This window comes from Hyperolius riggenbachi, unplaced genomic scaffold (assembly GCF_040937935.1).
Source record: "Hyperolius riggenbachi isolate aHypRig1 unplaced genomic scaffold, aHypRig1.pri scaffold_186, whole genome shotgun sequence".
In the NCBI taxonomy this organism is placed as follows: Eukaryota; Metazoa; Chordata; class Amphibia; order Anura; family Hyperoliidae; genus Hyperolius; species Hyperolius riggenbachi.
The window spans coordinates 104830-118576 of record NW_027152397.1 but is presented as its reverse complement, the minus strand read 5'-3'; the positions used below and the strand labels follow the sequence as shown (position 1 = coordinate 118576).

Sequence of the window (13747 nt, the reverse complement as noted above, 5' to 3'; positions counted from 1 at the left end):
AACTGGAAGGGATCATTGTCAGAAGCAAATGGTAAGCTTCTGAGAGGAACTGATGGCAAGGTAACTATGTAATGTTCATTTGAAGTTACCTCATGTGTTTATTTTAAATAATTTTACTCAGTACAGGTTCTCTTTAAAGATCACTTTAACGGTTAATAGCAAAGCCCTCACAGGTCCTAGAAACGCCAAATTTACAGGGTATATTAAACAGAAAAGTGGGAACAGGGGGAAAAAAATGTTCAAAAAGACCTTGTAGTTTGAGAAAATCGATGTTAAAGTCGGCGAAAATTTCAGCGTAATCCGCCTATCGCACTTGTATTACAGATTTCCGCTTGCCAATGCGGCAATGCAATTTCCGATTCGGAAATGTGGAAATTGCATTTCTGCAAAATTTTAACGAGCATCTCCACTGAGGGTATGTTAATCAGAAGTGTGGGAACAAGAGGAAAACATTTTTTCAAAAAGATCTTGTAGTTTTTTTTTTTTTTTAGAAAAATCGATGTTAAAAATTGGTGAAACATTTCAGCGATTTCCGCATCGGAATGTGGAAATCGGAATCGGTAGCGGTAATCGGCAATGGCGGAGATCGGATTTTCCATGGAATCTAAATTTGGCCTTTCTGACCGTCCCGACTCAAAAATCAGAGGTTAAAAAAATGATCTATATAGTGTATGTACATTTTTTTTCCCCTTAGGTTCAGGTGGTTTTCGAGGCCAAGTGCCTGAGCTGGGCGCCGCTATAGCAGTAATGCTATAGTGCGTTCCCTAGCGCAAGGGTAATTCACAGTTCCAGCATTCACTGGACCCCAAATTACTTCTCGCTCCAAGTTAGGGCCCTTTTCCACTTCAAAATGCAACCTGTTGTGCGTTTTTTCATACGTTGTCTTGATTTTTGAAAATAGATACTAGTGGTTAAATAAAATCAAAACAAAAACACAAAAAGCAAATGCATCTCTATGCGTTATTCCTTTAAATGCAAAACACATAATCGCACAGATATGCGTTCGTGGTCTTTTTTAAATTGGAACGCAGCAGTGGAAGAGCCCACCCAATATTCCTATTTTAAACCGGCTGCACTTAAGAATCAGTAAACGCAGCTAGTGGAAAAGGGCCTTTACTATGACTCGGAGGGGGAATAGTATTTAACCCCGCCGGTAATTTGACCGGCAGCAGGGTTGGCAGTCATTCGACTCGCCCTCCTGCACTGGCGGTAGAATGTTACATATGCGAACCGGAAGCTCTTTTATAGAAGTCTCGCTACTGCTAATGCAGTGAGCGGTCATGAATGTTGTGTCTGCATTGCATCTTACCATGGGTAGGATCCAGCCGTATTCCTGCTCCGCAATACCCGTCATAAATGGGACCGGATTATTCTCTTTATCCGCCAATATCTGCTCGGCAGGTTTCGGGAAGAATACCCCATCAATGGCGGCGGGAGGAGTGACAAATGCCTGCAAGCGCAAATGATTGAACAATTAGTAATGGCATACCTCCCAACTTTTTGGAGATAAGTGGGGATACTCAACAAATTCTGCAGAATTCAGTTTTCCACAATTCTGCCCGTAATTTGATGATTCCATTCCGCCGCAACGGAATGGAATTTCTATAACGCTATAGCGGAACTTTCGCGGAATGATGCAGATTTCCGCGGAATTCAATATTTTTTAATTTTTGTTTTTTACAACAAACTAATTTCTGCAGGAAAATCACAATTTTAGCTCCAGAGACTTCAAAAACCACCCAAACTGTCTTCCTTCCTTCCTCCCTCCCTCCCCCCCCCCCCTTCCTCCTCCTCCAGGGATTTGTAGGATGTCAAAAGCCAGCTCACATACTTTGGCCAGGAATTGAACTCAGGTCAACTGCTTGGAAGGCAGCTATCCTCACCACTATACCACCAAAGCTACATGCTGAAGCAGGGCCGGGCCGAGGCATAGGCTGGAGAGGCTCCAGCCTCAGGGCGCAGTGTAGGAGGGGGCGCACAATTCATTCAGCTGTCATTCCTAATTGTGTTTGAAGCAGAAATAAATAAGAAAAGGGGATACATAGCAGTGACTGCAAGCCAGATAACTAGATATTAAGGTGTTGGGGAGGTTGTGGGCCCTGTGGCCCTCTTAGTCTAATAGCAATCAGTGTGTGACAGCTGGGGTTGGAGGGATGGAGGGGCGCACTTTGGTGTCTCGGCCTTGGGTGCTGGAGGACCTTGTCCCAGCTCTGTGCTGAAGTCAGCCTAGCATGTACCATTGTGAATATACCCAAGAGAAAAATAAGCTCCCTCTCTCTAGGACTTGATGCCATTGAACTGAATTCTCAGCTTAAAACCATCAACGGAATTAAGCCGCCGGCTTGATCTGTTACATTGCCGCCGGCTTCTGCTCTGCCCCCTCTCCTCCCCCCTGCCTCCCTCTCCTATATGCAGCCGGGGGGGGGGGGGGGGGAACACGGGTGTCCCCGAGAGTCGTTCGCGGCTGCAGGGAAAGCAGAGCGGGGAGGCTGCAGACATCGCTTCTGCCAGCACCCGCTCTGCAGGAACGAACGGCAGGATTGCCTGCCGCGACGAACGACTCTGGGGGACACAAGTCCCCGCTGGCTGCCCAGTATAGGAGAGAGGCAAGGGGGGAGGAGAGCGAGCTGAAGCCGGCGGCTTGATCTTTTACATTGCCGTTGCCGCCGGCTTAATTCCATTCAATTCACTAAGTTTTGTTACATTTGCCGGCATGTAAAGACATTAAGCTTTCAGGAATAAATGTCATTTCTAACATTGGCCGCTGCGCAGCGGCCAGTTCGCACATTGGCCGGTCAGAACCCGAAGTGGCCAAACTTTTGGGTTCTGGCCGTAACATATATACATACATCGGTCAGATTATAGCTAGACGCATCATCATCCATGGTATCAGGCACAAGTCCAGCTATGTATAATAAGCATTACTGTCTACTTATTGTAAGAGGGCTATCCATCCAGGGGGACCAAATGAGAAGTAATTTACCAATACATCCTTTTTATAGATTATCTGCTCCAATGACAGATTGGCGTTAATGAGGCTTTTCCATTTTTCAATCGAAGGAGATCTGGGGACTCATCCAATGCAGGACAATAGTTTTGTCTGCAAAATAGCAGGCTTTCCTTATAAGAGACTTATGCTGTTTGGACCACATTTCGACATCTAAGATTCCAAGAAGAGAAATTTGTGGGGAAGGATCTATCTGAATCTCTATAATTTGTGAAAGCAATATGAACACATCAGACTATAGATGGCCCGAAACTCTGATTTTCGGTTCGCGAACCTCCCGCGAAAGTTCGGTTCACGCAAGCTTTTGCAAACCGCAATAGACTTCGATGGGGAGGCAAACTTTAAAGACTAGAAAAAATTATGCTGGCCAGAAAAGTGATGGAAAAAAGGTTTCCAGGGTTCTAACACCTGGAGGGGGGCATGGCGGAGTGGGATAGACGCCAAAAGTCCCCGGGAAAAGAACGGATTGGATGTAAAGCAGCGTTTTAAGGGCAGACATCACATTGAAAGCCAGATTGCAGGCCTAAAGTGCTTTCAAACATCTTGCATGTGTATACATCAATCAGGGTGCGTAATTAGAGTACTGCTTCACACTGACACATCAAACTCGCTGTTTGCGTAGCAATGACCATGCTGGAGTGGTGCGCACCATGGCGAGAGTGCAGGCCGTGGCGGTTTTCAAGCCCATATGGTCGCCGGGCTGTGGTAGCTCAATGATAGAACAACAGTGACTGTCCACCTGATCAAATTTGGTCTGTCCACAATGAAGCAACGACCTTATCTTTGGTGTGCCACCCCCCCCCCCCCCGAGACACTCATATAGCCGGCAGTCATTGCTTCATTGTGATACGCAAGCCCCTTCACCGCGGCAAGGTAATGATCACGAAGGGGGATGGGCACATGTACATGCCTTTTGTTTTGTTGTTGCAGCTACAGTGCAGCAAGAAAAATTAGGCAGGCATGTACACGCACCAGAAAAATTATTATAGCGGCCGCTGCTTGCAGTGGCCTTAAAAATTCAGCAAATCCGCCTGGAGTCCTGGACCCTGTTGGTGGTGGCGGAGAAGGCAGTCAATCGGCCTGCAGGCAGAGATGCTGTGTGGGGGTGACTTAGTCTTGGGGCAGGCAGTCACACGGCGTACAGGCAGAGATGCTGTGTGTGGGGACTGACAGTCTAGTGGCAGGCAGTAGCCCTCCGGGATCCGTGCCTCATTCATTTTGATAAAGGTGAGGTACTGAACACTTTTGTGACTTAGGCGACTTCTCTTCTCAGTGAGAATGCCTCCAGCTGCGCTGAAGGTCCTTTTTGACAGGACGCTTGAGGCAGATAGAAGTTGGATGGCAAATTGGGAAAGATCTGGCTCAGGTCAAGCCTGCTCACCAAGTAGTCCATCGCTGCTCATACTGTCGATGGTTTTCTCTCTACCATTGTTAAAGAAAGCGCATGGCCTGGGAGTCCGGGTTCGATACCGGTCCGGAGTTGGAGCCTGAGAAACGGCTACCACCACACATCCAAGGAAGGCAGCAAGCATGGCATGCAAGTCCCGAAGTAGTGACAAAAATAACGATACAGGAGGACTTCGAGGCCCTGCTGTATAGGAAACTACTAATCAACTTTACTACCTTTAAGGATAATCTGTTATGGAGGGCAAGTCTGCCATCCATTTAAGTGAAAGGTATGCACTGACTGCCAGGTATAATACAATGTGCAGTCACAGATGCAGTGAAAGGTATGCAGTGATTGGTATTACAATAGAATGTGCAGCTGTCACACAGGTGCAGTTAACAGGTATGATCGGAGTGGTATATTCCACAGCGTGCGGTCACACAGGTACTATGAACAATTATGCAATGATTGGTATTACAAATGTTCACCTGTCACACACACACACACACAGGTACCGGACAGGCACAGTGACACTGCGTGCGCTCACGTAGGTAGGTGGGTGCACTGAAGTGAACAACAGGTAGTAGGTATATGCAGTGATGGGTATTACAATGTGCACCTGTCACACACACACACTGGTACCGGACAGGCACAGTGACACTGCGTGCGCTCACGTCGGTAGATGGGTGCACTGAAGTGAAAAACAGGTAGTAGGTATATGCAGTGATGGGTATTACAATATGCACCTGGCACACACACACAGGTAGTTACTGAATGTGCTGGGCCTGGCAGTGGCACACACAGTATGAATTATCCAGGTGTCTATGCAACACAAGTGTCAGTGGGACACACACACAAAAAAAAAAAGAGATCACAAGACCAAGATTAGCTCTCAAAAGAGATGTTGAGGGGTGCTTTTTTAGCAATAATAATCAGCAAGGAGCAAGCTAAGAAGCCTACAAGAGCCTGACTAAGCCTTCCCTATGAGAGTCTTCAGCAGCTTTCCCTTCTCTAATTAATGCAGGCACATGAGTTAGTGAAAAGCCTGACGCTGTCTGCCTTTTATAATGGGGGTGGGGCTCCAAGAGGGAGTGTAGCCTGATTGTCTACAATATGCCTGCTGACTGTGAGGTAGAGGGTCAAAGTTGACCCTCATGATGCACTATGGTGACGAAAAAAAACTTCCCAAAAAGTTTGCGGTCCTCTGCAAACTAGTGGAAGTTCGCCGGGAACCGTTCGCCCGGCGAACCGTACGGGCCATCTCTACATCAGACCAGAAATTACTCAAATGTGGACAATTCCAAATCATATGGAGATAGTCGGCTGCGTACAAGTTACATCTAGTGCAATGATCAGATAGGCCATATCCCATCTTTATCATATGTTTAGGGGTGAGATACACTTGATGGATCAAGAAAGTTTGGATAAGCCTATCATTTGCAGCAACAGATACTTGGGAAGGTAGTTCCCATACATCTTCCCAATGTTTCTCGGTGAGTTCTGGAATCACCTCACGCCATCTGTCATAGGATGGGTCATCTCCAATCCCCACATTCACTGCATAGGAGTAAAGAGTAGAAAGATGGCCAGCAGGACCTTGTGTTTTGAAGATGCCAATTAATGGAAATCCAGATAAGAGTGGGCTATGTGTTTTAAATTGAGTAGTCAACGCGTGTGTCAGTTGTAGATATTTATAAAAGCTCTGCCGAGGTAAATTAAATTGTGTCTGCAGTGGCTCAAACTATTTCAGGTTTCCATTTTCATATATGTGTTGAATATGTCGTACCTCCATATTATACCACCATCTAGCTTACTGTAAATCATTTAGCTCCTGGAAAGCGGGGTTATACCATAGTGGAGAATCAGGGATGATATCGGAGTAGTTGGTAGTCTTTTTAATTTGTGCCCAGACCTTATGACAGAGCTTGTGAACTGGGAGGCCCCCAATAGTACCCATGAAGCAAGTTTCGAGAAAATCCAGAGGAGGACAATTCCCCATTAAATATATAATATAAATATATAATATACCTCAATTGGCCTGCTAGATAGTATAAGAAAAAAATCAGGTAGGGCTAGTCCCCGGCAGTCCAGTCCTTAGGTTTTTGCAATATTGACAATTTAAGTTAGGTCTCGTATTACCCCAGATAAAGGGGGATATTAAGGAGTTTAATTCTCTGAAAAATGTTATGGGAACACTAACCGCTACATGCTCCAAAATATACAGAATTTTTGGTAGGAGATTTGTTAATCCTTTTCAGGGAATGTCTTTAAAGTGAACCTCTGGACTAAAAATCAACTCAGCAGCACTGAAAAGGCTTGGTGTTTGACAGTTTCACAGCATCAGAACTTTGTTTCTCTTATACAAGCCTCATTTTTAGCTGCACAGAAGAAAACTGCCCGGGCTTTTTTCCCCTGATGCTGTTCAAAGCATGATGGGATTTCTGATTTTTTTTGTTCTATTTTTGCTGTTTTGGTGCAATTTTTATTTATTTATTTTTTACATTTTGAATTTGACATTTGAAGCCTAGCGCCTGCAGCTGGGAGGGGTAATCAGGACACAGGACAGTTGGAACTGTGTCTCCTGCTCCTTGTCACCTCCTTTCAACCAAAAAGATGGCTGCCCCCATGACAAAGATGGCAGCCCCCATGAATCACAAACATTTGCCTGTTCTTTTAAAACAGGGCGGGTAAGAGATTATATTACCTATCTATTCTAACTAACATAACTAATGTAACTTGATGACAGTATGTTTGTTTAAGCTGAAGTTCCCCTTTAAAGAATAAAGGCCATGCCGAGAATCCCCCATGAAGAGATGGACTAGCCCAAAACCTGTCGGTAATGTCATATTTTTACTACATACTGCAAGTCACAGCGACATAGGAGAAAAGTAATTTAGGACTCATTTTACTATGGAAGAAACATACTTCTTATTTGTATGTGTTTTAAATTTTAAGATTTTCACGACAGTTCCTCTTTAAGGTAGGGTTCACACTTATTGTCAAAAACTGACTGTTTTATTGCATGCGTTTTTCATGTTAAAATACACATTCTTATGCCAATTTTGGCTCGCGACTATTTTTCCACAGGTCAATGTCAATGGGAATTCACATGCAATGTGCAAATTTATGCTGCAAGTAAGGTCTTTTTGTGCATTCTTTGCATGCACATTTTAGCAGAAGCGTGATTCTCCATTGACTTTCATTAGATGTGCAGTAAACAGCGGATACACTGCGGTCCCTCGCACATCCGCGCCATCCATTTTGCCTCCGCTCCATACGTTCGATTTCCATACTCACATGTCCCCCGGTTCCGCTGCTGCTCAGCCCTGAATATCACAGGATGCAGCCTGGCAGGAGCATGGAAACTATGGGATTACAATAGACCAATTCTTCCTAGCAGCATGCTGAATTTTCATTGGCCCACCATGAACCAATGAGAATCCTCCTTATGCTGCTGCCTGGCAGTTCACCGACTTAAAGGGGTTCTGTAGAGGGGCTTAAAAAACAAAAACAGACACTTATATAAATCACTAACACGCGCTTAGTCAAATTTCAACACTTTATTTAAAATTAAAATGTTATATCCTCAATCATTACCCACACACACTTGTTTTCTGGCGATATCACCAGCTTTTAAAAAGTGACATTTACTATTTTCTACAAAATTAAGAGTGGAGTAACGCTTTTTTTCTTTTCCCTCCATTTTTGCAAATAAGTGGCGACACTATTTTAAAGGGATCCATTACGCAATCAAATACTTTTTTAGGAAATATATATCCAATCAATTTTATAAAGGAGGATAGATTAGGAGGTTGTAGTAAGTGGAGAGGCCTCTCGAGAGTGTGGATGTGGAAAACAAGTGTGTGTGGGTAATGATTGAGGATATAACATTTTAATTTTAAATAAAGTGTTGAAATTTGACTAAGCGCGTGTTAGTGATTTATATAATCTTCTAGTACAATTTTGAGGGTTGGGGAATCCCTCCACGTAACACGCAGCTTGTAGAATAGTAGCCATTTCCAGCGCCGGAGAGTGTTCTATATAATTAAAAACAGACACTTACCTGAGGCTTCTATAGGACCCCTGCAGCTGTCATGTCCTGCGTCGCCCCCCTCCGATCTTCCGTTCCCTGCCGTCGGACATTGTATAATCTTGTGTCTAACTATACTGCGGCTGCGTGTCATCGAAAGCTTACTGCACAGGTGCAGTACAAGAAAACGTCATACTGGGCCTGCGCAGTAAGCTCCTGATGACGCGCGTAGGAGCGAGCACTATTCATCTAGTTAGATGAATATTAGACCGGGACCAGCAGCGGGAAACAGAGGATCATTGAAGGACGCCGCGGGACGTGACAGCTGCAGGGGGCTGATAGAAGCCCCAGGTAAGTGTTGGTTTTTGTTTTTTTCCCCCTCCACAGAACCCCTTTGAGTACTATGCTACTCTGAAAAAGCATGTTAACGCTGATAAGGCATGTTAACTCTGATAAGGCACGCTATTTGTTATAGTGAATCAACCCCAACATGTGTAATTTATGCCAATTTATGTCCTTAAAAATGAATCAGCTGCAGATACATGTATTCCTTAGCCTGGTTTCAGACTACCGGCTGGCGTTAGCGGTACAGCACCGTCACAAACATGTCTTCAGGGATTACCGCGTTAGTACGTAGAAAGCCCCTTCTGGCTCACAGCCAAGCAGGAAGTGACGCTCACATACGCTCACTTCCTGTTTTGGAAACATGGAAGTGCACGGAAGCACACTGTAAAAATACGCTTCCGCTTATGTGCGCCGTAAGGCCACCATGAGAATTTTTGAAACTCCCTGTGTTACCATAGAGTTACATGACTTCCGGTCCACCGCACCTCACCGCAGAGGTCATGGGGCAATGTAGGTATGCGCTCACGGTAGATCGGCAACTTCCAGTGCATCACACCGCAGCACCCGTGGGCTTTAATTGGCATAGCGGTGAGGTGCGGTAAAATGATCCACTGCACCAGTGTAAAAGGTCTCCCAAAAGGTGTCTCTCTAATCTCTGCCGATCTTATCTTCCTGATCATTGACATCTCCTTAGGGCTGGTTCACATGGACGCGTGGCGGCGGAACGGCGATCGTCGGCTTCCCACTGCGATCAGCATTTTTCTTCCCTGCAAGGGGACATGAAGCCGCGGTGGCTAGGCGACCCTGGACACCGCATGCGGCTTCTAGGGCCGGCTGAAACTACGCTGTAAATCGGGATAGGAACGCCGCGTTTGCACAATTGCCGGTAACCACATGATGCTAAACACTCCCATTCACTTAAATGGGAGCGTTTAGCTGACCAGTCCCGAATGCTCCAAGCAGCCGTTTGAACCAGCCCTTAAAGTGTATTTGACCTGACATGTGACATGATGAGATAGACATGGGGATGTACAGTGCCAAGCACACTAATAACTAGGCTGTGTTCCTTTATCTTCCTGAAAGAGTTAATTCAGGTATGCAAGTGACAGTTTCTATCCAGTTAGGAGTCTCGGGAGTCTCAGGACCTTGTCTATAGCAACCCTCACTGATAAGGAATTACAGCCATAAAATGATTTCCTGGTAGAGAAGTGCATACTAAGCTAGGAGCATTACAGACAATAGAATGAGTTCTGGGAGATAATGTTTATTCCCAATAGAACTCTAAGGAGAAGATAAGTCAAGCAAAGGTCATTATAAACTTGCATTGTAATACACAGTTCTTACAAAAGACTCTTCTGCATCAAAAAAGCAGATTACAAAAAGGGGCAAATGGTTTAAAGGGAACCAGAGAGGAACGCTGCTAAAAAAAACAAAAAAAAAAACGAACAAGCTTTTATACATACCTGGGGCTTCTTCCAGCCCCATAAGCCTGGATCGCTCCCACGCCACCATCCTCCGCTTCCTGGATCGGCGGTACCGGGTCCCGTCACTTCCGACGGACGCGGCCAATTGTCCGCATCACAGGGGCTCCCTCCATACCAGTATGCATGCGGCTGCGCAGTAAGCAGCCTCACGCGTACGTATATGGAGGGAGCCCCGTGTGATGCGGACAATTGGCCGCGTCTGCCGGCCGACTGGCGGCCATGATGGGACCCGGTACCGGCGGATCCAGGCAGCAAAGGACGGCGGCGTGGGAGCGATCCGTGCGTATGGGGCTGGAGGAAGCCCCAGGTATGTATAGAATCTTTTTCCTGAGGCCTCTGGTTCCCTTTAACCCTCCTTAGCGGTATGGACAGATATATCCGTCCATAAAAACATGCTGTGAACAGTATAAACGTGCATACACATCAATACTCTCCTGCACTGTATACTAGACCCTTGCTTGACACATTTTGGTAAGTTACAGGAAAAAAAAAAAGTTTTAAAAATAAATGTTATCACTTTTTGCACAGACATCCTGGGTAAATTGAACGCCATGGAGGTTAAAAAAAATAATCATAACAACAACTTATAAGGCTACTATTACAAAACTCATGATGGTGCATTTCAATTTAAAAAAATATATCTTTATCTGTTATTGACAGACTGAGTATACAGTACCAGGACGCCAATAAGCGTGCGTAACTCCTCTTCTGACTTCCCCTTCAGACAGTCCAGCAGAGTGGCCTCATCACAGCCAGAAACATTGGCGATTACCTGAAAAACACAAAGATGTCCAACTACAGTAAGTGTTATTGTTTTTCCACCCCCATTCAACACCTCAGCGCCACCACCCTTCAGCGCCACCACCCTTCAGAGCCACCATCCGTCAGCGCCACCACCCGTCAGTACCTCAGCACCACCACCCTTGAACACCCCACCACCCTTCAGCACCACCACACTTGAGCGCCACCGCCACTACCACCCTACAAAAACTCATCACCACCACCGTACAGCCCCACCACCCTTCAGCGCCACCATCCGTCAGTGCCACCACCCTTCAGTACCTCAGCACCACCACCCTTGAACACCCCACCACCCTTCAGCCCCACCACCCTTGAGCGCCACCTCATCACCACCACCGTACAGCCCCACCACGCTTCAGCGTCATCACCCTTGATCGTCATCACTTTTCAGTGCCACCACCCTTCATTCTAAGGAAATCCATCAGTCTTTATAAAAATCACCCTACCTTCAATAAGAAACCATTTCTCACTGCTTTTTTTAATAGATTTAATTCTGTAAAATACAGTATGCTAAGAATAGCTTTATGCCCCCTCCCCCCCCCTCCTTTCTTGCAGATATCACCATAGACATTTGCCTGGCTTGCCTATGTCTAAAAACAGCCCTAATTGTAAATGGAAGACAAGTGAGATTTCATACTCTAGTGTAATTTCTTCCTCGTCTCACCCACTGAAGGTCCTGTGCTGAAGCACAGCTCACACCTTGAAGTGTACCAGAGCTGAATAAAGAAGAAAAATTACTTCCTCCAGCAGCATAAGCACGTGTCCCACGCTGTCCTCCAGCAGTCTGCCGTTCAGCCCCAGTAACTTGCTCAGTTGCGCCAGTCCAGGTCTACTGCCCATGCGCGGGAAGTCCGGCCATGCGCAGAAGACCAAGACTGGATGTGACTGAGACAGTTACCGGGCTGATCGCGGCTGAACGGCAGATCGCAGGAGGACAGCGAGGGGCTCACACTGCTTATGCTGCTGCAGGAAGCAGCGGGTAAGTATCGATTTTTCGTTCTTTATTCAGCTTTGGTACACTTTAAATGATAAAGTTTATTCTGACTCTGAGATATTAATTTGTGATTGCACCGATAGAAGATTCTTTCTGGTGGTTTATGTCTGACTGGATAGGCAATATCTGGAAGATCTGCAGACCTACCTTTTGGATAAAGACAAGTTCCTGAGAAGAAGTGGCTACCAGTCCCGGCATAAGGGCCACACCGGCCTCCGCAATGGCTCGGTGGACTAAGCCTTTGGTTAATGGAGACAGGACCTGGATGAAAAACACAAAGAGATGGGCTGTCTCATGAATCCGCCGTGACACTGAAAACAACTTGTATGAAAGGAGCTTTGAGCAAAGTAAATTTTTTTTCATTGAGTACACAGCAGCAAAAGTTTTGTAAGCTTGTCCTGTGTCTTATTGATGTGGTGTACAATTACTTCCTGACCACAGTTTTTTCCCTCTTAAAAGCCAGAGCAATTTTCTCATCATGCTCCTCCCATTAATTCACCAATAACTTTATTGTTACATAAGACACCCAAATTATCTATACAGTGGGTTGCAAAAGTATTTGGCCCCCTTGAAGTTTTCCACATTTTGTCACATTACTGCCACAAACATGCATAATTTTTATTGGAATTCCACGTGAATGACCAACACAAAGTGGTGTACACGTGAGAAGTGGATCGAAAATCATACATCATTACAAACATTTTTTACAAATAAATAACTGCAAAGTGGGGTGTGCGTAATTATTCGGCCCCCTGAGTCAATCCTTTATAGAACCACCTTTTGCTGCAATTACAGCTGCCAGTCTTTTAGGGTATGTCTCTACCAGCTTTGCACATCTAGAGACTGAAATCATTGCCCATTCTTCTTTGCAAAACAGCTCCAGCTCAGTCAGTCAGATTAGATGGAGAGCGTTTGTGAACAGCAGTTTTCAGATCTTTCCACAGATTCTCGATTGGATTTAGATCTGGACTTTGACTGGGCCAATCTAACACATAGATATGTTTTGTTTTAAACTATTCCATTGTTGCCCTGGCTTTATGTTTAGGGCCATTGTCCTGCTGGAAGGTGAACCTCCGCCCCAGTCTCAAGTCTTTTGCAGCCTCCAAGAGGTTTTCTTCCAAGATTGCCCTGTATTTGTCTCAATCCATCTTCCCATTCAACTCTGACCAGCTTCCCTGTCCCTGCTGAAGAGATGCACCCCCCGAGCATGATGCTGCCACCACCATATTTGACAGTGAGGATGGTGTGTTCAGAGTGATGTGTGCAGTGTTAGTTTTACGCCACACATAGAGTTTTGCATTTTGGCCAAAAAGTTCCACTTTTGTCTCATCTGACCAGAGCACCTTCTTCCACATGGTTGCTGTGTCCCCCACATGGCTTGTGGCAAACTGCAAACGGGACTTCTTATGCTTTCTGTTAACAATGGCTTTCTTCTTGCCACTCTTCCATAAAGGCCAACTTTGTGCAGTGCATGACTAATAGTTGCCCTATGGACAGAGTCCCTCACCTGAGCTGTAGATCTCTGCAGGTCGTCCAGAGTCACCATGGGCCTCTTGACTGCATTTCTGATCAGCGCTCTCCTTGTTCGGCCTGTGAATTTAGGTGGATGGCCTTGTCTTTGGAAATGTTTTTGTAGCCTAAGCCTGCTTTAAATTTCTCAATAACTTGATCCCTGACCTGTCTTGGACCTGTCTTGTGT

At 45.6% G+C, this 13747-nt stretch overlaps 1 protein-coding gene across 3 annotated transcripts in view; it reads right to left on the bottom strand.

Annotated features, from left to right (window-relative positions):
- The window catches only part of LOC137543725 (cocaine esterase-like), a 229253-nt gene that overhangs the window by 112370 nt on the left and 103136 nt on the right, over nucleotides 1-13747 (bottom strand). For all 3 annotated transcript variants that reach the window (XM_068264854.1, XM_068264856.1, XM_068264855.1), the window contains exons 6-8: nucleotides 12196-12309; nucleotides 10930-11025; nucleotides 1310-1450 (exon numbers count right to left, since the gene is read on the bottom strand). In XM_068264854.1, the coding sequence (XP_068120955.1) occupies nucleotides 1310-1450; nucleotides 10930-11025; nucleotides 12196-12309 (351 nt within the window). The remainder of the gene's footprint in view (nucleotides 1-1309; nucleotides 1451-10929; nucleotides 11026-12195; nucleotides 12310-13747) is intronic.